General features: G+C 39.8%; 1 protein-coding gene across 4 annotated transcripts in view; it reads left to right on the forward strand.

Moving 5' to 3' along the window:
- Positions 1-11,583, forward strand: part of pbx1b (pre-B-cell leukemia homeobox 1b) — an 86,770-nt gene extending 75,187 nt beyond the window's left edge. For 2 of the 4 annotated variants that reach the window (XM_061240180.1, XM_061240181.1), the window contains 3 exons: positions 1,670-1,782; positions 4,887-4,976; positions 7,559-11,583. In XM_061240180.1, coding sequence (XP_061096164.1) covers positions 1,670-1,782; positions 4,887-4,976; positions 7,559-7,651 — 296 coding nt within the window. In that variant the 3' untranslated portion in view covers positions 7,652-11,583. The remainder of the gene's footprint in view (positions 1-1,669; positions 1,783-4,886; positions 4,977-7,558) is intronic. The other 2 variants (XM_061240182.1, XM_061240183.1) reach the window with 1 other exon arrangement.
- The last annotated feature ends 13,756 nt before the right edge of the window (positions 11,584-25,339 follow it).

The following is a 25,339-nucleotide window of genomic DNA, read 5'->3' on the forward strand; positions in this document are numbered from 1 at the left end:
CATATGTTCTGTAGTATCTCAGAAATGGTTTATATGGTAAACAGTGACTTTGTGTGCCTGGTAATTGAAGGGCATTCTTGTGCTGAGCAGCTGATTCCACCTTGAAGTGAGCCAGCTTCCACCGAGACATTACAGTGACCGCAAAAATCCACGCATTACAGAGCACACCGTATCAACACGAAACCAATGGAATCATTTGAGACGAAAAGAGCTCCCACACAGCGATCAAAGCTTTGACGCATTATTCCTCAAACCTGATACACTTTACATATCTTACTCTGACTTTCTTATATGGATGCTTTCATGTCTCCGTAGATTTATCAAAAACACACTACGATCAAAGATTAGCTAACCTGGGCCCCACTCCGAGTAACAAGTCTCTTGTATTTCCATGTCCCTGCTAATGAATCCTCCACTCTTTGTTCACTAATAAAACCTTTTCTAACGCTGAGTTAACTTCTCGCAATGCTCTTTTCATGTATGCAGATATATGCGTGCAGTCATGCTCGTAATACGCTTTGCCATTGAAGCCATCTGTAAGGAAAATATTGCTTTTATCTATTTCCGTCTCCCGCACGCCATTAAGTTTATGATGAGCTACAAGCCTTTTTGCTTTATAGCAACCTGTTTGGGGAGATGTAAGCTACCATTTGATTATGTATTTGTTGGCTTTTTTAAGCTAGTTTGGTTCCAGTTACATGTTCTACTTAGCACCTTGGGATTTTTTGGAGGGGGCCGTGAAAAACTTAGTGCACTTAACAGAATCTTTTAGTGTTTTCAGCAGCTCAGTGACGACTAAAAGACACCAGCAGTGGTAATCAAATTAGATGTCCTTCACACCACATAAATTATCCAACTATAATTTTTCAGTTTGTTTTTACTCTCCAAATCCCACAGTTCCATTTGAAACAAAGCTATTTAATAGGAGCACCATATCAAATCTACTCTCATTTTAAAGACGCTTTGCAGATTTTAGAAGCTTGATCTTTGACATGTTCTGTGCGTGCTAATACCTTGGGTTAATCTCTAGCTCGGTAGCTTGTTTTACAACATCAAATTTTAATATGTGGCAGGACAAGTTTAAAATGACAAAGGAAAAGGAATATACAAAGGAAAAATTACAAATGCAAATACACTGAATCACTGTTGCTACAAAAATGTCATTGTAAGAAAGTGTCAAATATGTTTGTTTTTTTTTAGATGAAAAAGACATGGATTGACACTTGAAATTTGATTATTCAATGGTTCTGTCATTGCTACCACTGAACTGAAACAGTCAGCTTGCTTATTTTTGTCATTGTTTTCAGTGTCTTTACTGTGCATATATAGACTGAGCATCAAAATAAGTGTACTCTAAATTCAAGGCGATCTCAAGAATATTAAATGAACGAAATGGAAATAACATCAGGAAAGTTATAAAATATCTATAAAACAGGTTTGTCATTGTCATGATGGCTGTTAGCTCTTAGTGTAGATGTGCATAGGTTTTCCTATCCTTGCAATGGGTTCCTCTCCCAGTCTCTTCCGTTTCTCACTCTGGCAAAGGACTTCTCTCTGAACTGCTCCCGCTAACCGCTAACTGCATGGCGGCCTCCCGCGTCGGGCGTGGCCACGCAACTGTTCCTCCTCCTTCCTGTCTGTGATTCCCGTGCTCACTCTCTCCTTTCAGGTTCTGCTGGTTCTTTTAACATGTCAAATTCCGGAGACTTGTTCATGAACGTGCAGTCACTCAATGGGGACTCTTACCAAGGGGCCCAGGTTGGAGCCAACGTGCAGTCACAGGTAGGGATTGCCGCAGGTCAGCCGCTCTGCTGCAGACAGGACCCCCACTTGGAAAGAATACCATGGTCACATCTCAGGGGAGGACACAAATTTATGGGAGCACGAGCGTGGCTTGGTTGCTCCACGTGAAACGAGAATCGAAAACAAAACAAAATCAGAAAACGTGCTTCCGTGCTTTGGCGCTATGCATGTTCTAGAAATGTTTCACCACCTTGTATTTATCTGGTGAATTCTCAGTGAACTCTGTAAACGAATAGGCCTGAACATACAAGCAGAACAAGGTTTGTAGATCTCAAGGCAGACATTTGTCTGAATCCTCGCCACAGGGTTGAGTGAAGGTGGATGCTATAATGCTCTTAATGCAACCCTTAATGTCTTTATACCTTTTGCATTACCTTATTATGATCAACCGTAGTTCACAGTCAGCATGTAAGCCATGACTTAAAGTACAGTAACATCATTACATTAATCAAATAAACATTCACATTAAATGGCAGTTGGCTAGTATTGTAACACTGGCACCATCAGGAAGAACTTAAGAATAAGAAGCTTATTTTTTATACCACAAAAGCAGTTTATGAAAGTGTTATTCCATATAGGGTTCAATAGTGAATTTACAGTGCAGTCCATAAGTATTTGGACAGTGACACAATTTTTGTTGTTTTGGCTCCGTACTCCAGCCCATTGGATTTGAAATGCAATTATGAATAATTAAAGTGTAATTAATGTGATGGTATTTACATCCATATGGGGTGATCTGCGTAGGAATTGCAACCCTTCATTGTCCCCCCTTTTCAGGGCACCATTACATTTGGGACTGGCTTCGGAGAGTTTCTGATTAGTCAGGGTGTGTTCAATCTCTTCCTTAGTGTAGAAAGAGAGCTTTCAGAATCAAGTCTTGATTCTCGGCTTTTGATAATCTTTGGAGTCTGTTATTGGTGTTTGTAAACATGAGGACATGGAGTTGTGCCAATGAAAGTCAGCGAAGTCATCTGACATTGCTTTAGCACATTATAGGGTTAAACTGTTAATCTCAAAGAAAAACATGTGCATCTGCACAGATTTCCCTTCTCCAAAACGTAAATGTCTGAATGCAGTAAATAACCCATTACTATACAGGTGCATATTCCATTAGTATATAGGTGCATCCTGAATGTTTTTTTGGATAAATCCACCATCAAATGTTGTTTATACAGTATATGCAGAAGCAAAATACAATGTTCAGTGTTATTCAAAGTATCTGTTAAATTCTACTGATCAATGCTTCAATTATTATGAAAATAATTGTACAGTGGGCTCAAGAATTATTGGCACCCTTCATAAAAATGGGGAAATATGGCTGATCTACATTTTATATACATACAGGAAAACGATATACTTTTAATTCAATACATTTACTTTCATGTTTCAATGTTTAGTATTTAGTCATTTTTTTCTGAAAACATCAGCATGGAAATAATAGCAACTCTGTACGCCGTATTTCATTTTTAATGAAAAATCACATTTATGTTAAGACTACTGTCTGTTACGGTTGCAGGCGTAAGAAAAACGGTTCGATTTTCATAAATAATCTGAAGTTTGTTATGAACAGAATTCTGTCAGTATTACTTGTGAGCATTTGGTTTCAGCCACACGTCGTTTGTGCTTGTTGTCATTGTGAAGTTACATGTGCTCTGGTTTGGAGGAAGATGCAAGATTATACTTGGTTTGAGTTTTGGTTGTCTTGGAGCGACGGATGCATTTACACTTGTATAATATCCGTCTCGACCTCCTATTCATGCGTCCGGATATTCAAGACGTATGAAACAACTAAGTGTAAACGAGGTCACAGATGGTAATTGATCATCACAATAATACATTAAATACATGAATAGTTGAACATAAGATAATAATAATAAAAAGGCGTAAAACATATGGAATGGTTGCAAACTTGCCAGGAAGAGGATGCACGTGAGTATTATCCCCACGGACAGTAAGCAAGATGATGAGGTGAGGCCATAAGTAATATTGCAGTTTAAGAATTGCAGAGATTAGTTGTGTCTTGGGGTCACTAAGTCTAAAAATAAAAAAACAAAATGGCACCTCCACACCAGCAAACTCTTTGGAAGGGTGGCATAGACAGCCCTTACTGAGCACAATAAACAAAACCAAGCATCTTGAGTTTGCCAAACCTCATTGGGATTATGACTGGAAGACAGGCAAAACAGGAATGCATAAAAGGAGAAACACCTCATACCTACTGTCAAATATGGCGGGGGGTCATTGATGTTTTGGAGATGTGTTGCTGCCAGTGGTCCAGGGCCACTATTTAACATCAATGGCACAATGAATTTAACAAAGTACCGGGACATCTTGGCAGAAAATCTGGTTGCCTCAGCTAGGAAATTGAGTCTTGGTCATCCAGCAGGACAGTGTCTCCATGCATACTTCAAAATCCTCACAGAAATGTAAAACAACAATGTTCTGCAATGGCCATCTCAGTCTACAGACTTAAATCCCTTGAAAAACCTGTGGTCTGAACTGAAGAGGGGGGTATCCCAAGTGCTCAATGCTTCGGAGTACTGCATGAAGGAATGGTCAAAAGTAACCATATAAAAAAATTATAGGAAAAGTCATGGCTGTCATCTTTGCCAGTGGTGTTTGCACAAAGTTTTAAACCAGGGGTGCTAATGACTGTGGAACCTGATTTTGTGGGAAATTTTAGGCTTTGGTTAATTCCATTTAATCACTTTTAAAGGGCACTACTTTACATATGTTGGAAAATAAAGCTTATGTCAATAACTTTCTGTGCATATTTATCAAGGGTGCCAATAATTCTAGAGCCCACTGTATATTGAGTAGAATTATTAGAATTCGCAGTAAAACACAAAATGTGCTTGTGTGTGTTTGCGCTTTAAAATCGACAGAACAAAAAAGCTTGGCCCAGCTGAGGTCTGTGTGATTGCCTTCCTTTTTTCTTTTTTTTTCGTGGCACAAAATATATAGTTTTTATGATGCTGCTCGCCATCTACCATCTTCTGTCACCTTCCCTGTCTGCTGCAACCTTTTCCGTTCCCCGAACGCCCTTGTAATCCTGAGCCCGTCCGTGTTTTCTTGTGTTTCAGGTGGATACCCTTCGCCATGTTATCAGTCAGACAGGCGGATACAGTGACGGCCTCGCAGCCAGCCAGATGTACAGTCCGCAGGGCATCAACGTAAGAAAAATAGGCTGTTTTTTTTCTTCTTCTTCCTCTCCGGTTCCCCCCTACCAATTATTTCAAAGCCACGGGGCTGGGAAATGCCACTTAGTAGGACTTGTCTTCGCTCTGCGGTCACCTAGTTGATTGCGTCCGTGTCGGTCGTGCCACGGGCAGAGTGCCGCCCGTGAAGAGTGGAGATTGGGCAGGCTTCGCGCGGGCAGCTGGCGTCTACGGCTGTCAGAGGTGATCAGCGTTCGCAGGCCACCTGCGGTCACACACTCGCGCCCGGGAGGGGCCGGCGAACAGGTGACATCTACCGCCGCGCCGGCTCTGGCCGTGAGACCGGGGGACAGGGAGGTACGAACTCGGGAGGTCTGCTAAAAATATAAAGAGCGCTAGCCAGTGGAAAGGGAATGGGGGTTGGGGGGGTAGGGTGGGTTGGGGGGGAGGGGGGGTCTTCCTATTTGTCTATTCGGGGGGGGGACCCCCGGTGACTGCGGCTAGCATGGAAATTCACACCGACAAGCTGTGTCGCAAGGAGGAAAATCGATAAGACAGACACAAGGAAATGTGAGCGTGGACTCGGGACAGCAATCGGAGCACGTTGCAGGAATCACGCGTCCGCCGTCTTAATGGCGCTGACAGGGAGCCGCGGAGAGAGGGCAGTGGGGAACGCCGATGCGCTTCCGGCCAAACCTCGCTCGGCCGTTAGCGGCGAAAGGAAAGGAGACGTTTTCCAGAAAAAGATGGGTGTGCTCCTATTATTTTCCGAGGGTTTCTATTAGCCTGCATCCAGGAGAAGAAAGTCACTCTCCCTACGAGGTTACCTTCGATAAACTGGAGGGAACGCTTAACGTATGTGGTCTCTTTGCCCACAGTTGACTGTCTTCACGGATATCGTTAGCACAAGGTGTCAGGCCCTTTCAAATTAGCCTTGTGTATTCGCCAACAAAGCTTGAAATGATATGACTTTGGAAAATAACATCTTACTGTTATCCAAGGACATTTAAGGGAGATGTAACAACAGCTCGTTTTCAATGGATTGTGTCTTTTGCGTAACAATTTACAAAGGACAGCATCATCACCCAATAAATAAATAATACATAATTATGTATATATTCTTTTAGAAATTAGCAAGGTGATGTAAAAATGTAAAGTGCCTCATGATATATTTGCATGATCAGCTATTCTGACCTTTCGTGATTCTGTAAAAGATCCCCCCCCCCCCCCCCCCCCCGTTTTTAAATAACGCACACTGTGGTGTGGAGCCCTATAAATATTCATGGCAATTGGTGAAACCACTCAGCTCTAAAATGGAATGTCACGACCCTCGTTTATGTCCACCAATTTACAGAAAGAGAGTAAGGATTTCAGTATGTGCTTTTTGTAAAATTATTCCCTACCATTGTTCCGTCGGTGGTAATGATCAAGCTAACGCGCAATCTATTTACGTGGTCTTCCTCTGTCTTAGAACAGTAATTACGGCTTTGAAATAAATGTAGAGTGTCACAAAAGCTGAAGATGTTTTAAGATTTTTTTCCCCCTCTCATTTTGTGATTACAGTCTGCCTCTACCTTAAATAATAGGCTTTGAAATAAGAGCCTGCCAAGGGCCATTCTCTGGCTCTTTCTGATGGCATGAAAATTGCTATTAATGTTCCAAATGCTCTTTAGCAGGCCTGTCTCGGGGATTTGAAATGGCATCCATGTTTCCCATTGTACTTTTGCTCCATTCTCAAATGTGATAATTTGCTATCTTTTGAGTCCCCCCCTCCATCGGCTGTCTCGTGAGTTTTGTTTTGGAGAGCTCTTGATACGTTCTCAGTTTCGTAATTTGTGTTTGTCTTTCATGAAATTCGTTCGTTGACAGGACGGCTAAATGCCCCCTTTTAATTCCGCATGTCTCAGAGGATGCGTTTTAAGGCCTGTAATTACGCAGGGCATTCGAACAATGTCTTGCCCTACGAGGGTCTAAATCCTACGAGCAGCATCTTTTTCTTTGGTTAAGATGATTTTAAAAAGAGAAATAATTAATTTCTTGTCACAAAAATCTTGCAAATTTATTATAAAATATTGTATAATGTCCAGTATTGTCACTAGAAACCAAGTGCCCCTCAAAAACAGTATTAAAATGTATGACAGTGTGAAAAAATGACATGTCAAGACCTTAGAGTTAGTGTCATAGATGTGTTGTTTATAGGGCAATTTTATAGGATTTTAATATGGTACTTTTAGGTTGTTTGTCATTTTGATCTATGAAAAACTGCCCTACATTTCAGTTTTAATGTGTTACGATGTGAAAGCTTTGAAGCACAATATCTCAGAACTACCCAGAACGCAGATAGAACCTTATAATTCCAACTTCACTTTGTGGGTGAGGGTCAAAGAAAGTAACTGTGTCACCCCCCAAAGCGCTGGCAAGTGAGTCACCAGGAGGGCATGCAGAGAGTCTCTCCCGTGTTCTCAATAACACACCGTACACGCCCACAGGATATAAAATCTGTCCTCGCAGTGCGAGCGACGTTTGAGATGCCTCGAAAAGAGGAAGGCGGCTTTGCTTCTGGACTCAACCCCGCTGCTCTTCCTTTGACTCCGCAGGCGAACGGCGGCTGGCAAGACGCAACGACCCCCTCGTCAGTGACCTCGCCCACAGAAGGACCCGGAAGCGTTCACTCCGACACCTCCAACTGATCCCTCCAACGTGGCAGACACCCCCAACGACAAACAGCAACAGCCTCGCCAGCAAATCCTTTCAGGCCGGAGGTCAACAACGCCAATAACGAAAATAGCATTTCCCTCTGTTTTCGGGAGCATTGTAGATAGGCAGAAAAATGAGATGATCATCAGTACTGACAGTTATTCATGGCTATTGTCTTGTCTCTCGGTAAAAAAAAAACACAAATAATCTCCCTCCTTCATCACGACTCTTTTAGAATCCCACAAAGGAATTTCACAGCAACCACAACGACAGCAAGAACATCAAAAAACGTTTGTACAGTTTTCACCATACATACAGAAGATCAAGGTTACCTTGATGTAATTATTTCAAGTCAAAATGATAGATATAATTAAACAACAGATGACCCTTATCTTTAGATTTAAAGGCTTTCACTCTACCTCTCAGCTGAAAAAAAAGAAGAAAAATCTAAAACAAAAAAATTAAAAACTTTTGTGTTCTCATTTTTTTTTACCACTAGCAGATAGTACTAGGTCACCGTCATCTTTCCAAATGTTTAAATTTCTCTTTTGTTATGCCATATTGCATATTTGTCCCCGATGCTCTGAAGCTGAAGATGTGTTTGAACATCGTGAGCAGGATAAAGTAGGGGAAACCCATCTTGTATGTTTTGTAAAAAACATATAGTGGTACAATGGAGAAAAAAAAATAAAGATTGAAGAATTGCCAATTTTATGTTTTGCATGGCTTATTGTAGCAAGGGATACATAGTTGCACAGGTTCTCATTGGTTTCAGAGGAAAGGCAAAGGGCTAGACAGAATGCACTAGAAAGTATATGAAATCAAAATGGTGGGAAGATGCCATTTAGCCCATCCTAGCATACAGAATGTGGGACCTAGTACCGCATCACAAGTCTGAAACTTGGTCATGTCACGTGAATTCCCCTGGCTAAGAAATTTAAACTGTGTTCGAATGAGCCCCAACACATCTACATTCCCACATAGGTCGACACTCATTTTCTCATTTGTTCATAAATATCATAATGCATTTGACGTAAATGTGATTAGTTAAAAAACACAGACTGACCTGTGGGTATCTTTTCTCTGCTTGTGTCTGGTGGGGTATAACTACGCTCACACAAAAATGTGAGCTACAAACCCTTTGCAGGTGTTTGAGAAATCCAATGTGGTCCTGATACGTAGGTCTGTCCATCTTTTAACCAAAATCCAGCATTATCATTAATTATATAATCACATATTCTGGGCATATTGTACACTTAAGAATGTCCTCTATCCAGTCCAGTTCTGTGATGACTCTTCTTAATTATGTATTTTACTGGGCTGTCTCATTAGACAAAAATTCTAAAGAAATTGTGCATTGGTTTATCTCCTTGCAAAATTAGCTTTGTCTCTGTCACAACAGAGACCACAATTCACACAGAAATTTAAGTCATCCAATATTTACTTTAGCTAATCAACGGATGTGTGTCCATTTAGCTGTACACGTCCATGATGCAAGACACGAATGGCTCAGATGAACAAACTTAAATGGATTTTGGTGATTAGAAAGCAATTTTACGACCATTTCAACCACACTTTTATTCAGTCAATCCTTATGCAATATCACAAAGGGAATCATTTGTATTAAGAACATTCATATTACCACGATACATCAGAGACATTTATAGCCAAAATGCTGCTGTTAACCAAAACGATTATGTAGTAAGTGCGAGAAAATGTTTTTATTCTGGTTTTTACAAAACGTAAAAGAGATATGTGGTCATTAATTACACTGCTTGTTTCTCATTGTTGCACAAATCTGTGCGTCTCTCATTGTTCACTGTCAGTGCTGGTGCTATGAATTACTGAAAAACCATATGAACCGTACTTGTTAAGTGAGAATATTGTCAGGAAATTCAAGTTCGCTTTTTCCATCTGTGGCAGTGTGTTTTACAAGAATAATTTTAACTATGGAAGCAATTAAACTTTTTAGATTTAAGCATTTCTACAGTCAGCCCTGGCTCTGCTTTATTCAGGTACCAAAAAGACAGAGCTGTCACAATAACCATGGAAAAATATTTCTGAATTTACGAAATAAAACCCTTTATTTCTATTATTTTCCAACAAGGGATTCAGACTTAAAAAATTCCAGCACCAGAAATATAATTTCATTCTGCAATAAACCTCTGTCAATTTAGCAAACGAATCTGAAATGTGAAATATATTTTCTTTCTATCCTTTTTTGTCTCATTTTTTTATTTACGTTTACTTACACTATTTTCAAGTTTACACAGCTACGGATTGCCTTCTTGCGCAGTTTTGCATATCCATCCAGACCATTACTTTGATACCAAAAACTGCAAAAGTTTCTCTACATTTGTCAGCTTTATTAGCATTACCTTCCTTGTTTTCTTGCAAATAGTGTCTTGTTATCTGTCGTACTGAGGAACATGTTTTTCGGAATGTTCTGGTATCCTCAAAGCCAAAAACACAGCCAGAGTTCTGTAGTGTTTATATAAAAGAATAATAATTATGGAAAAACACCCATATGGCACACAAGTACAGAAACTGTTTAGATATATTTTTACATCACCATGTTGTGTGCAGTGACACATGTTTGTTTTTATTTTTTCGTTCTTTTTTTGCTTTATTGCAGTACAGGACTACCTACATTTTGTTTCCTTGTTCTCATTTGTGAATTAGCTCAAGAATGCTCGATATATGTAGATGTGCACCTTCGTCCTTTCTTTGTTGAAAAGGGACAGTATCCATTTTTTTTCCAAATCAATGCAGCTAAATATTTTATAGGGGCAGGGGCATGTTTGCACAGTTGGGATATTATCTACAAGATTTACTTTGTACATTCTGGAACATCTGTCAGAACTTCTGAAAATGGATACTGTCTTGTCAAGGTGATGTGAAAAGTTAGTTTCAACATTTAGTCACGTATTAGTGTTTTAACGAGACCAAATCCTACTCGTAATTATTATGCAAAAATAAAAGGTAACAGATCTGCCACCTGATTAGTACATTGCAGCACAGCTGTTGTGAGGTCAAAGGAGGAAACTGTGTAAACAAGTTTTATTTGTCTGTTGACAGTTTTACATACCATGACTTTGAATAATTATTTCATTAATATAAATAATGGATTACTAAAATATTATGTACTCTATCAAAACAGTAATTTCGATGTATCACAATTTATCCAGGAGATCCTTTACCTCAAAATGGCTGTATTTATAATTTGAATCCTGAGGTCTGTACAGCTGTATTTTTTTGAACTAAGATGATACTTTTGGGGTGTATTGCTCCATTCGTATAAATCCTGTGTGTTGAAATGTAGTTTTTCACAGAAAGCAGCAGATAAAATGATTATATTTTCCTGCTCAGTATTTGCCAACTTCCCCCCTTCCTATGTTCTGATGAAATCCTAAACCTTTTTTTTTTTTTTTTCATTGGGCCCCTTTGTAAAGGTGGGAAATGCATTCTTCTTATTTTAAACTGTACTTTTCACATTGCCTGTCCAATATCATGGTATTATTAAAAGCTTCATGTAATGATGCTTTTTAGTTTTTGCAAAAAAAGAGAAAAATATATAAAAAGGAAAAAAGAAAAGCTGAGCAATTTTTAAAACATCAAATGTTTTCTTTGTTGCATGTCTTTTGTTCTTTCATAAAATACTGCAGTGTTTTTGAATGTTTCTTCCTTTTATAAAGATTTCAGAGTGTGAAATCGGTGAGCCTTTCTCTGGCCCAGTTTTAACTTTTACGATCTCTGCATATGTAAAAAGGTATGAAATGGAAACACAAAACTAGTGTCTTTTTGATTCCAACTTAAAACTCTTGTGTTCTGTGGAGAAAAAAAAAAACTAACAAGGTGTAGGTTTTATGGTCTCTTCATTTGTACTGGTAATGCATATTCCAAATAAATAGTTTCTTTTGTTGCATTAATGTATTTTGTCTTTGTTAACATTGCTTAGTCATAAATCTGTTGTTAAAATTATGTTAATAGATTTGAAAGTCCGTACATATTTGCATTACATGTATTTGTAATAATATTTTTTAACAAAAATATTTTAGGAAATTCCAACTAATTAAATGTAACTGTTATTATTAATAGGTACCTTTGAATACCTGTTGAAGATTTAAATTTTTCAATGCCTCTACATAAATATCACTCATGAAGGCAAACTCTTAAATCCAAGATTCTCTTTTGTGTCTTTGCTGTCCAATATATCCAGATTCATGTAAATGACCAATGCCTTTATTCTTAAACCTTAACCCATATGTGCCCATATTTTCCCCGATGTTTTCAGGCATATACCCCTATTAAGAATGTCCTAGATGAACAAGTTCTGCATTTATTTTCCTCAAGTTAATATTTTTTTCTTGACAATTCAGCTTGCAGCAACTAAGATTGCCAGTGGGTACAGTGCCCACGCAATGTTGAATTTGATCGGAAGGAGAAAAGAAAAAGGGATTTAATTCAAATAAAGTACTTTCAACAGCTATACCATTATTTACAAAACAAGTTTATTATAATGACTCAACTGTTAATCCAGTAGGATAATTTATTTAAATATAGAATAATGTTATTTTTTGAAAATGTAAAAACTAGAATTTTCTCCCATGTATTTGATCATACAGTGTAGGTTGGGACCCAGGGCATGTGAGCCAAAATGATTTCAGCTTGCATTACCTCCCTGTGGATAACTGTAGGCCATGAATTGTTGCAATCACCTGGCTAATTATACAATGTCACCATTTATGAATTTTATAAAAGCAATTCGACATGGACAGAATACAGTCACCCGTTGATTCCCAGTCAGGGTCATGGGGTTCCAGAGATTATCCCACCATGCATTGGGCAAGAGGCAATCCATCGCAGGGCACACACTCCGTTCACTCACATACTCATACCTATGGGCAATTTATAACCTCCAATTAACCTAGCTAGAATCTCCAACCTTCCGGGTTCCAGTTATGTACCTTAGCCACTTGGCTACAGGCTACATGTTGCCAGGTGCAACTCAATTACAGATGGCACAGAGAATTAATGTTTAGTACATTTCATTTGTTGTACAAATAATATCAATTACATGCAATTTAAAAGTTATTCTTGCAGACACTACTTTATGTTACTGCACATTTGTGAAAAGCATCAAACAATGACTATTGAACTTTGTGTGTGAATTCAACAACATAACTGCATTTCTCAGATAATGCAAGTTACAGTCAGGGTTTCTCAACAAATTTTCCAGGCAGTACTGTTTTTCTGGCTCACGTGTGCAGATTGCTGTCTTGGTTAATTGGTATCCAGGTGCAGTCAAACTACCAAATTACCAAACCAATTATCTGTTATTGGTAGGCGTGCTCTTCTCTATTTAAGGCTCATTGTCCCTCTGTTCTGTGCTTGTGTGTTGCATTGCACTTCAGACTCACGAGCCAGCTAGAGGTAGCCTGGACGTCAGAGTTTTCTTTATTTAAAGGCATGTTGCCCTGTGTTCAGGTAACTATCAGTTGTTCTTAAATATTCTCTTTCACCTACTAAGTTTAAATAGACTCTCTTGTACCAGGTTTTCGGTACTGTTTTAGTTTGCATTTCGCTGGGGAGTTTTCTGTCCTGTTTCCCATTATCCCTTTCTGCTCTAGTGGTTCCCCTAAATTATATTAGGGAGGCCCCTAGAGACCCCTGGTGTGATAACCCTATATGAATGGTTATCACACTTCCTGTGGGTAACTTTAAGATTCCCTTTTCTGTCCATCTCGAGGAGGGATATGCACTCAAATCAGCAAGCAATAGAAAGGGGCAGAGAAAACACAAAAAGAAGAAAACACTTAATAAACTTTCCCCCTACTCACTGAGTCTTCGGTCTGTAGATAGAAAAACACAACCACAGCATACATAGGGGCAAAACACACACAGTTAAGCGGGTCTGACGAATCAAACAAAAGAGATGAGGGCAAACTGCCCTCCACAGAGCTAAGAATAGGTCCACTAAGAGAACCCACTAAAAAGTCTAAATCTCACAGATAGGATCGACACTGGATTCTGACACCCGTACACACTAGAGCATCAAACCAGGATAGTGCTCTGCAGAAATTGGCAATGAGTCTGCACCAAGCCTAGGAGAAGGGGACTTAATATAGAGCTCACACAGTTGAAACTCATCGGGGCAACTAAGTTTGGAGAAACCAATGCGGGGGTGCCTCCCAGTGGCCCAGAGCAGGACCACACTAGCCCACCACCTTACATTGCCTTGCCGTCAGGAAGTTGGAACTGAGTATTATTGTTGGATATGAAGGAAGTGAATATTCATAGTTTTAACCATTTGTATAGTTGTTGCATAATGCTGCTGCGTGAAATGTTCGACATCTGGAAATGTACATGGAAAAAGACACAGACTATGTGCTTTGGCAAATTTTGTTGCTGGTGGGCTTGGTAGGTTTTATCAGTTGAATGTAAAACATTTGAAAACTACTTGGCTAAAGACATCTAATTCAATAATGAAATTTGTTACATGAATAAAGTTAGTTTACCTGAAAAGACTGGTACGTATTTCAAAATATACATCTGATGAAGTCCATCCATCCATCTAACCTGCTTTTTACTGGTCAGGGTACATCTGGGTAAGAGTAAGATTGAAAGTATCTTGCACATTCTAAGCAATCAACCTAGCAGATGATTAAATGCAAGCTACTGTATGTCAAACCATATACTTTCCATAAAGTTTATTTTACAATTTGTTTCAAAATTGTGTCTGTAATTGTCTGAAATCATTTTGTTTTGGTTTGTACTAGTCTTCAGTTGTAGAAAATGGTGTCATTGATCACAAGAAGTAGCAATTGTTTGTAAGATTATACACTATAACATAAAATAAATCTGTCCATAAATCAGTTGAAGACAATTCATGAGCCAGGCAATTTGACAACAGCAAGAACATACGTTTACATATAGCGGGTCTGTTGGCCTCCCAGACGTTGCTTTCTACCACACCTTCCATATGTTGCTATTTGCACCGATTGTAACAATGTTCTTACTCTTTGGAGTTGGGGAGTGGGAGGGTTCTCAATGTTTTTAAAAGAAAGAAGACAGTCTGTGAGGATGCTCTTTCTTCTCCGCCCTTCTAAGATGGCAGTCCCTCTGAGGCACAATTTATGTGGCACTCACAGGGATGTGAGGAGCTTCACTTATCTCTGACGCCCAGATAAATGAGAAAGGATTTCCGATTCCGTGGTTCCAATCCACCTTCTGTTTGAACTAAAAGTAAAAAGGGGAAAAAAAGAGTGGAAAAAACCCCATCAACTTCGGAATTAGGAATGCTTTCCGCACGTTTCTACAAGTGACATTGCCGAGCGTGACAGAGGCTGTGGGAGTGACATTTGCAAACATGATCAAGTGTAATTACATGGGAATGCCTTCTTGCTCATATCAAGGGAATTCCCTGTAGCAATGACAGATGAAAGGACATAACTGCTGGATGTGTGTTTAATGTATTCGTTTCACAAAGGAAAGTTATTGTATGTTGTTGTCATTACTTAATCCTTAAATGGCACCGTTATCTGGAAAATGCTCAATAGCCTTTACACGGCTGATTTTTAAATGCTCTCTGCAACTCGTCACCAGGTTTTCTTGTGTCTTAGTATCACCTTTGGTGCATTCTCTTAACCCCACTCTTCGAAGCCCCACAAATAGGAGATGGCACCCTGAAAATGTTCATTTGGCCCCTCAAATCACGCAGATTCAGGCTGTTTCCCAGTTGTTCTCAGGAATGTTTTGTATACCTGTTTTCAAGTCAGCTACAGAGATTATGGTGACATGGCTAAGTCAATGTTATTATTATTATTTTTTTAACTTTTTCTGGAAAGTAAGTAATTCAGACTTCAAGCCAATTGTTGCCAACTGATTGCGGGAATAAACAAACAGATTCTATAAACATGTTTTGTCCTCCCAAAACGGTCCTGTTTCGGCACAGTGCAGCCAGTACTTAGCATGTAAAGCTTCACATAAAGAGGGAGACTTGTATATATTCTGACCCCATACAGGGGGTGGGAGATTGAAGGCACCCATGGTTAAAAATGATCTGACATTTCCACAGCTCTTTTAATGCACCCTTTTACAGTCTGCGACTCATAAACAAATTGCCTACAAAACAAAGTATTTTGCAATATCTGCTGTTTCAGGAGCCTCCGTGGAAAGGTCAGCAGCCAGGGGAAAGGCATCTGGGAAACAAATTAAGTGAGGAAGATAAATGCAAACTACAGCAGTGATGTTTATTGATGGCAGCCATTTAAATTCCCACAGTGGCACATTTTTCATTGGCGGCAAGCAGAACTTTGGAAATGAATTGCAAACATGAGCGTTTGGGGGATGTATCCCCGATTATGTTACAGGGAAACAAGCCTTTTTGAAAAAATGAAACCAGGAAAACTCAGCAAATAAGGAGAACATGGTATTCATTTTCTGTTAAAGCCATTTTCTTCATATTGCAAAATATTACTAAATTGTATACATTGTTTCTCTTGTAGAGAAAAAACATATTCCAAAACATTTTATGTTTTTAATGCTTGTATAAGATGAAACCCAAATGAGAGCCCTATTGCAGGAGACCCATACTGTATGCCATTGCATTGGGGCAGAAGTAGCAAGGAATTAAAACAAAGACATTGTCATGTTTCTTCAGTGACATATTTATCCCGAGTGATTGTTTCCCACTGTCCATTATCCACAGAGTCATCGTCGATAATTCATTTTATTTTTACTATTTGTCCGCACACATAACCCTTTCTAGTGGAAATTGTAATACAGTTATCTGCATGGTCAAGCCTCCCATCTGTACAGTTAAGTTAACCAAATGTGCCTCTCACAAGAAATCCCCACATCAATGCAACCAAATAACAAATAAGTGTTTCAGAAAACCTGTTCTGTTATCTGCCTCCCAAACTCTCTATGTAATGTCAATCAATATTACCCTAGTCATAGCTGCTTAATTCAAATACATCTGTGGCTCTTTTTCCAAATGGTGTGTGTGTGTGTTTGGGGGGGGGGGGTCTGAACAGTTCAGGGGAAACCCAGCCCAACCTATTGCAAGCATTCACATTGATAGTTTTTCCCCCTCACAAATGCATTGAACACAATTTGTTTGAAAGCAACAAAAGTTTATAATACATGGACCCCTCAGCATGCAATGCATGTGCTCTGTACTGGTTTCACTACGGGGATATGTAGAGCCGGCTAGAGGAGCTGGGGGGTGAAAACAGTCCATCTCTGGTCTCATCGAGTTTCTGCATGGATCAATGTCTCCTGCTGGTCTTGCTGCAAAGGGTTATGGTAAACAAAGCCTCCCGCTCACAGCTCTGTGAGAGGGGCTCTCATCGCTGCTCAGCTGATAATTGTGCAGACAACATCTCACTGAACTGAAAGATAACGTAGCTTAGATCCCGTTCAGCCAGGGATGTTCTTGTACCTTTCGTTACACGCCTCCTCTTTTCAACCCGTAAATGATCCTCGTCTGTGGCACATCCTCGTAGAGGCCCTGTTTTATGTTCGTGCGGAATCAATAACCACTGGAATCCTCCATATAAAATTCATTCGGTTTTTCCGAACGCCTTCAGAATCCATTAAATGATCACAATGTGGTTTTATCTTTTTGCATGCATTTAATTGGGCACTGAGAACAATTGTCTATTGCCTCCATTTTGAGGCAAAGGAATAAGATCATGTGGCTGATAGCTACCATTTTATTTTAAAATGTGCATAAAGCAGCTCTGCGCTGCTCATTGATGCAATCAGGGAATGTGTTTCATTTAATCACAGCACAGTAGCTGAGCTCTAATTACCTCTGGGACGGGATCCAGTTAACCACAGGTTTGTGCCTTGGTAGGAGAACAGTTGCTGGTGTCATCTCCACAGGTCCATGACTTGGAAGCGGTTCAAGTTGGCAGCGACGAGCAACCCCTTGGGAAGGAATCTCAGTGCTCGAGACGGGCAGGGTGAAACGGCAAAGGACACACAATCTCGAGGTAGAATCAGCCAGTTGTTTCTGAAGGACTGCTTATTAGAACTGTGATAGCCAGCAACTCGCACAAAGACTCCAACCAATCAACGTCAAGACAGCGGCGCCCATCTGAGATTAAATGTTTCAATGGCCTTAACTCTCCCCCTTAACTCGATTCTGTTGCATTCAGGGAATAGTGGCCCCGCAAATGAATTGCGCCGGAATGTTCTGGGGCATCTTTTTTGGTTTAAAAAAATATATAATTCAGTAGCTTTTCAAAAATTACCTCCAAAACATCCCTTCTATCAAAGTCAGCTTTGCTTACCGATGTCTAATTTCTACACTAATCAGATAAAATGTGAGGCCTCACGTGCCAAGTGGCACAAAGAAGACAGGTGACAGGTGATGAGATAAAATTCAGTTCTCATTCATCAAACCAAGGACCCTCACCAACATTACTTCTGCTGCAAGATTCCAGAGTAGTTACACAACACTGAAAGAAAGCTATGTAAGCAACGTCCCAAGCTTGCACTATGAATTGATTCACATGCTTGACAATTTTTTAAATATCCTGGCAGAGAGAATAATTTTGATATGCTAATTGTGAGAATTCACAGATCACTCAGTGTCGCCATTGCCTTTCATGCGCCTTCAACCGTAAACATGGCAAACATGGGGAATATTTGTCAATAGTGAATAAGGTTGCGTCTTCCGTGTGTGGGTGTGTGCATAATTTACAATATGGCTTTACTATACGATGTGCGCCCAAAGCCTTCGTGTGATTGTGTTAATGAGCCAGATATGGGCCAGATATGGATATTTTCCACACCGATTTTAAATGCGGAGAAAATAACTCTTGGATTGGGAAGGAAAGGCCCCCGGAGACACTTGCTAAAAGTAAGTAGCATTGCCGTGTTATCTCTGTGGAACACAAATCCAAAAATGATTGGAACTGTGTATGAATATTAAAGGGAACACACACACAACTCATGTGATTACCTTGACAGGGAAGGCTATAGGGGAAAGGAGGGAGGTGTGTCTTGCCAGTTTAACGTCTGCTTTGTTTCCTGCCTGTCAAGATCAAGACAATCATCACATGCTATCTTGCATGCATAATTATTTTTACACATATGAAAATCCTCAAATTTCTTGAGAATGATATAGTCTTTATCCTTTCTTTGAAGGATCCATGAAATATAGAGCAACCTGTTGGCTGTCTTGAAAAATTACTTCGATATAAGAAGTGATTTGAAAGCAGTTAAGAAGATAAGGGTCCACAGAAAATGAGAGTATGCTTTTCCTGGTAGGGTAGCTGTTTTAAGTGACTTCAAAGAACTGAAAGTGACTACTCTTTTTAGTGTATTATGTCATCGCTAACAGGATGCTGTCTCAGAGGCCATATAGTGTCAAATGTCTATGCATATCTGAAGTAACATTTTGTATGTGTCTACATTTGTGTGAGCATGTGTATTTCTGTAGGTGTAAATTTCTTCCTTAGCTTATGTGTGACTGTGTTTTGTGTCAACATGAATTCACTTTTCCTTTCCTCTTTCTGCTTTTGAGTAGGTATAAATATTGTCTGATTAAAGTTAATGCTAAACGAACCTGAATAAATACTGTATACATTTTTTTAATAAACTACAAAAGTATAACATGAACTACAATTAGCCTATTGTATTATTTGCCGATAATTAACAGATTGATTGAAATATTGATTCTGATTGTGAAAACGTTTCCATTGTTCATGTTTGAGTCGGTCTGGCATGGCTCAATTAAAGCTTTGTCCAAGTTGATTTCTGATTGTAATAATAACGCAGATGGTGTAATTGGCTTTCATTTTTAGTTTTTTTTTCAATACTCGCAAAATGTTATTAATTATTGTATTGTATGCCATAATTCCCCCCTCCCCCCCACCCCCCTCATCACTCACACCTGATGACTTTGTCTCCTTCTTTGAAAAGAAGGTTGATGCCATTTGCAATTCCTTCTCACAACCCTCTCCCCCTGCTGACCCTCCTACCTTCCCCAACTCCCTAGCCTCCTTTTCTCCCCTCTCTGACGCCGACACATTGAAACTCCTGACATCCCACCGCCCGACCACCTGTCCTCTTGACCCCATCCCCTCTCCCCTCCTACAATCTATATCCAATGACATTCTCCCTTTTCTCTCCTCTCTAATCAACACCTCCCTCTCTTCCGGCACCATGCCCTCTTCCCTGAAGAGGGCCAGAGTCACTTCCCTGCTCAAAAAACCAACTCTTGACCCCTCTGCCCTGAACAACTACCGGCCTGTCTCTCTTCTTCCCTTTCTCGCTAAAACTCTGGAACGGGTGGTCTGCTCCCAACTGTCCACTTATCTTCTCCAGAACAATCTCCATGACCCAAACCAGTCTGGCTTCAAGAGTGGCCACTCCACTGAGACTGCCCTGCAAAGAATCTTGGGGTGACGCTTGATAACTGCCTCACCCTGGCTCCACAAGTATCCTCCACTGCCAGAACCTGCAGGTTCTTTCTGTATAATATACGCCGCATCCGTCATCTCCTGACGGAGAAAGCCACCCAGCTCCTAGTCCAGGCGCTCGTCATTTCCCGCCTAGATTACTGCAACTCCCTCCTAGCCGGTCTCCCAGCGTGCGCCATCAAGCCCCTCCAGTTGGTCCAGAATGCTGCAGCCTGCCTGATCACCAGTCAGCCCAGGTCGGCTCATGCTCAACCCCGCTTCTCATTGGCCTCCACTGGCTTCCTATTGCCGCACGCATCCGATTCAAGGCCCTAGTGTTGGCATTTCAGGCTGCTAAGGGGACTGCCCCACCTTACATACAATCCCTGATCACTCCCTACTCCCCAGCTAGACCACTCCGGTCTGCCAGCTCTGGTCGCCTTATGGTTCCCTCTCTACGTGCACCTGGCGGTCAAGCTGCACGCTCACCCCTGTTTTCCGTTCTGGTTCCTCAGTGGTGGAATGACTTGCCTACCACTGTCAGGACAGCAGAATCCCTCCCCCTATTTCGACTCAGACTCAAAACTCACCTTTTCATTCAAACTCTACCTTAGTCCTCCCTCCTGATTCCCCCCCCCCCTTTCTGATACCCCTATCCTTGTCTAACCCCCCCCCCAAAAATAAAAAATAATAAAATTGCACTTATGATGACGACTATATGTTTAGAACAGCACTTCATGTGTATTTTCCTAGTTTTGGATGTGATGCTTTGACTTGTGGTAGAACCTATGCACTTGTAAGTCACTTTGGATTAAAAGCGTCAGCCAAATGACAAAAATGTAAATGTAAAATTATTTTTTAAATTATTTTAAAAGAACGGGTATAAGACTTTTCAGAATCCACAAGAACTTGCTGTGCCTAAATTACAGTTTTTTCAAATGTTAACACAAGGCCTTGAAATACAATAACCAAAATGTACAAAGCTCCTATACCATTGCTGCAAAAATACAAGCACATAATCTGCTTCCACTCTGATCATAATTCTAAATCACACTTTTTGCAAAACATTACACACAATTCTCTACTTTTGGCACAATTCTTATGAATGTAATTTCTTGTATTCACATGGAAAACATGACTATTCAAAATGCTAAACACAAATTACCAATTGGCCACAATACCTCCACACCAGTTTAAACAGTAGTTGCAAACAGTTTCAATTAGGAATCACAACTTCTGCATGAATAAAGGGTATTGGTGAACAATGGATGCCAATGCTGCAGTGAGTGGAAGAGGAAGAGGTAGAGTCAGAGGAAGAGTAAGAGGTGGAGGAGGAGGGGTAGGAGTTCTCCAACACCATGCCAACCTTGGCCCCTGCAATAATGCCCACAATCAATCATCAGTCAATCAATTTTTATTTGTATAGCGCTTTTAACAAAGGGACATTGTCACAAAGCAGCTTTACTGAGAAACCAGTCCCCAAGAGTATGCCTAGGGCAACACGGCAAGGAAAAACTCCCTGGCTAACAGGAAGAAACCTTGAGCAGAACCTGACTCAGTAGGGGAACCCATCTGCCGCTGGTTGACACCGGTTGACAACATCATAATTCCACCAGCACAGATGGATGGGCCAGAGCAGCCCATGTACAGATATGGGCTGGGACAGCTTCCACCAGGCTGGTCCATAACTGGTTCCTTGACCACCCCACCACCATATTCACCACAACCAGTCCAGGAAACAACCAGAATCCACACACAGAGAAGCCCCTTCTACAGGCAATAAAAGAGGCATGTGGTGTTATTTCTATAGAAGCATTCCAGGGTTGGATACGTCATGCCAGAAGATGCTCTCCGTTGCTTGGCCATGAAATCATCGCCTGTGGTTCTGTGGCCAGACAGGAACAAACAACAGGATGCAGCCAAATTTATAAAGTTATAATTTAGTCTACTGTATAGAGTATTTGTATTTCTCTTGTATAGAAAACACTTTGAATACCAACAGCATGTGTTGAAATTTTTGCATTAGTTTTGAAAAATAAAATGATTTTGTTATTTTATAGGTGTGTTTGTTTTATATTTTATGATTCACAATAACATGTTCTACAATCAGCTACAGTCCATAGTTTGTGTGTGCAACACTGAACATGCAAACGGCATGCGCATGAAGATATTCATAATGTCCAGTTGGTTCTCAGTAAGGTTTATTCATATGATGCATATGTGTGTAATTTTGTCACAAACATCTGATTTTGAGCAGAGGTAATATGGTTTTGACATAAATGTTTCATTTATCCAGAGATTTCCCAAAATGGTTAGTGGTATTGTTGTTTTTGTTTAAAGTTTTGAGAACTTGAGATATGGTTTCAGAAAATGTGTGTAAACAATTAAAAAATAAACTGAAAAGCACTTTAGAAATTGTAAGAGTTAAAATGAGACATTGTTATGATCCTTGGACATGTATTCAATATAAGTGCAGGACAAACTGTTTTCCAAACACTGACATTAATATGAAATACACGTTTTCTGTTTGGCGTCATGTCTGCTCATGTTTGAGCACTAGCTTCTCATTTGTAAGCTCAACCCCAGTAGAAGTGACAGAAATCCCCTCGTTAGCACTAAGTGCTCTGACAGTTTGTGTCCTCATTCTTAGTTGCAGATTCATTGGGGAAAAGTATGCAAGAATGGCAGCGGAAGAATTTTAAGGTTGTTTTCTTCTAGCTCTGCAGTTATAAATGGCTTAGAGGAAAAACTACATATTAATGTACAAAACATATCATTATACAAAATACACTTTTTTATTAATATTTCAGAAACTACCTGAAAAAGGTATATGTGTAAACTGACACATCATCAATCGACCTTTCGTGGTGAGAGTTTCAACATAAAAAAATATATGTAAATTATGTTCATAAAAGCAAGAGCCATACAAGTAATTCCTGGGATGTCTAGACTAGGACTTTTTGGTGGTATGTTCAATCACATGAATGAAATCAATTCTAATTGAATATTTAATATAGTTTATAATACTTATTCAGATTATAACCTTCCATTGCATACATTTATACATATACATAAACAACAATTTGTCGACTGAATTGGGTATTAAAGATTATAACACACCTGTTTTTAGTATCAGAATGTACGGACTTGTTGACAATAGGCTGGGAGTTAATCTTTTATGGTCAGCAGCTGCTGAATAAAAGGCATATACCTCCAAAACTAGATAAGACTTTAATGTAGACCACTTAATATTCACTGAAATTTAACTACAAGTGCTGTAGGTAAAACACTTCATGGAGTAATTAAGCATTATTACACTCTGTTTGCTGGCAACTCTTTAATGTAACAAATTAAGGTTTTAACTGTGCTGTTTTATTACAATTATACTGCTTTAATTCCGGAGGAAACTATTTACAATTTAGGCATTAAGAAGATACTTTAGCCAAACCGACTTCAAAAGTACATTTCACATGGTATGCAGTCTCTGGACACTCCAGCCTTTTGAACACAGATAGACAGATATAGAAATTAACATTTCAAAACTATTCAAAATGTTTCAACATGCCCCGTGTTAGTTTGTGACCCGGACTCCCCCTCCTGGTATTTACCCAGTATTCAGCGCAGAAGAGCAGCATGAGACTGCTTTGTGGCACCCATGTGCCCCTATCAGTTGTCACTTTGGCTAATTTATCAGCCATTACAGAGAGCAGAAGCTTCAGGGAACTTCAACAGGAATCATTTTTCGGTTGGGACATAATCTTCTATTTATGGTTTCTGTTAGTTTGATGATTTGTCAGACAGAAATGTAACTGAACTGCGCGAATATCAACTGCCACACTGAAAGCATATTTCATTGTAAAACATTTGCTGCATTAAAAACAGTAATACAATCTGTGCAAATGTAATGTATGTGTATTTATTGGATCTGAAACGTAAATCTCTTGATATTAAATATACTTGTTTAATATTTTATTTGAAATAATACACAACTTGCTATTTACGACTGCCATTTTAAGTAGTCTACAACGTTTTATCCATTCATGTAAGTGCTAACCATTTAACCAGATGATAGTCATAATGCAGCCTGTGCTACCACAACATAAAAATAAAAAATAAAAATAAAGAAAAAAGAGGGGAAAAATGTCAGTTTGGGGATTGGGGCAATAAACTGGAGCTGAAAAGGACAAACCCACTAATTGCACGGCAAGACGTTCCAATATGGGCCAGTTAACTGAACAATACATGGGTCAGTTAACTGAACAATAACAATACATTAGCCCCACGCTAATCCAGGACAGTAGCCTTTTGGAGGGCTGCCTGCACACGTCGATCTGTTCCGCGCGTCTGGCGCTGCGGCCACTCAGCATGCATCGGTCGCGGCTCATATTCATCCATGGTCAGGCTCCCAGACACATACCTTTGGAGAGCGTCCGCACTGCGATCCCCGTCAGGCCGTGTCAGACGCCGGTCTGGCTCGCATCCGTGAAACTAATTACGCACCGTCACTGATCCATTCCTGTTTGAACGCACCACCTGTCAGAGGTTACAGATAATTATGTGCAGCACCTCTCCAGCTAACCTACCGCAAATGAAAGACCTCGTAGTGTGATGGGGAAAATGCACTGGCCAACTGTAAACGGTGAGGTCTGTAAATATTTGGACACTGATACCATTTTAAAGGACTATAATTCCTGCAGGGTTCATTCCATGAGGATGTAAATAGCCAACCATCAATTTAAATTGTAAAGCTTTAATGTGAGGGTATGTTCATCCAAATCGAGGCAGAAAGTGGTTATTTTGGCCTATACCAACGTAAGAATGCAAGTTAGCAGACTTATGAGCAGGGGTTGTTTTGCAGCAGCTTTAGATGTACAGTTCATAGTATTGTTTTTAAAGTCATAATGCTATTGTGAGAATCATTGCTCTCTGTAAATGATTAATGTCCTGCAATTAAAATCATTCTGATTCTGACATTCATAGCTGAAATCAGATTGAAATGTATCATAGAGACCGAAAGAACAGTTTACAAAGCACAACAAGATACATAAAAAGCAGTCCTCTCAATATGATAGAATTTGGAATTAAATAATTTCTGCTAAAGATCCTTCAGGAACATATTATTATACAGCACTGAATGGCACTGCTTTTAAAGATGTTTAATGTGCAATATTTTCTATTGCTCAGCACTCAAGCTTGGTTATCAAATAATCTATTCAGGGACATTGAAGAAATCATCTATTCAACAATGTGTTGAAGATCAAGAGG

This window comes from Conger conger, chromosome 4 (assembly GCF_963514075.1).
Source record: "Conger conger chromosome 4, fConCon1.1, whole genome shotgun sequence".
NCBI lineage: Eukaryota > Metazoa > Chordata > Actinopteri > Anguilliformes > Congridae > Conger > Conger conger.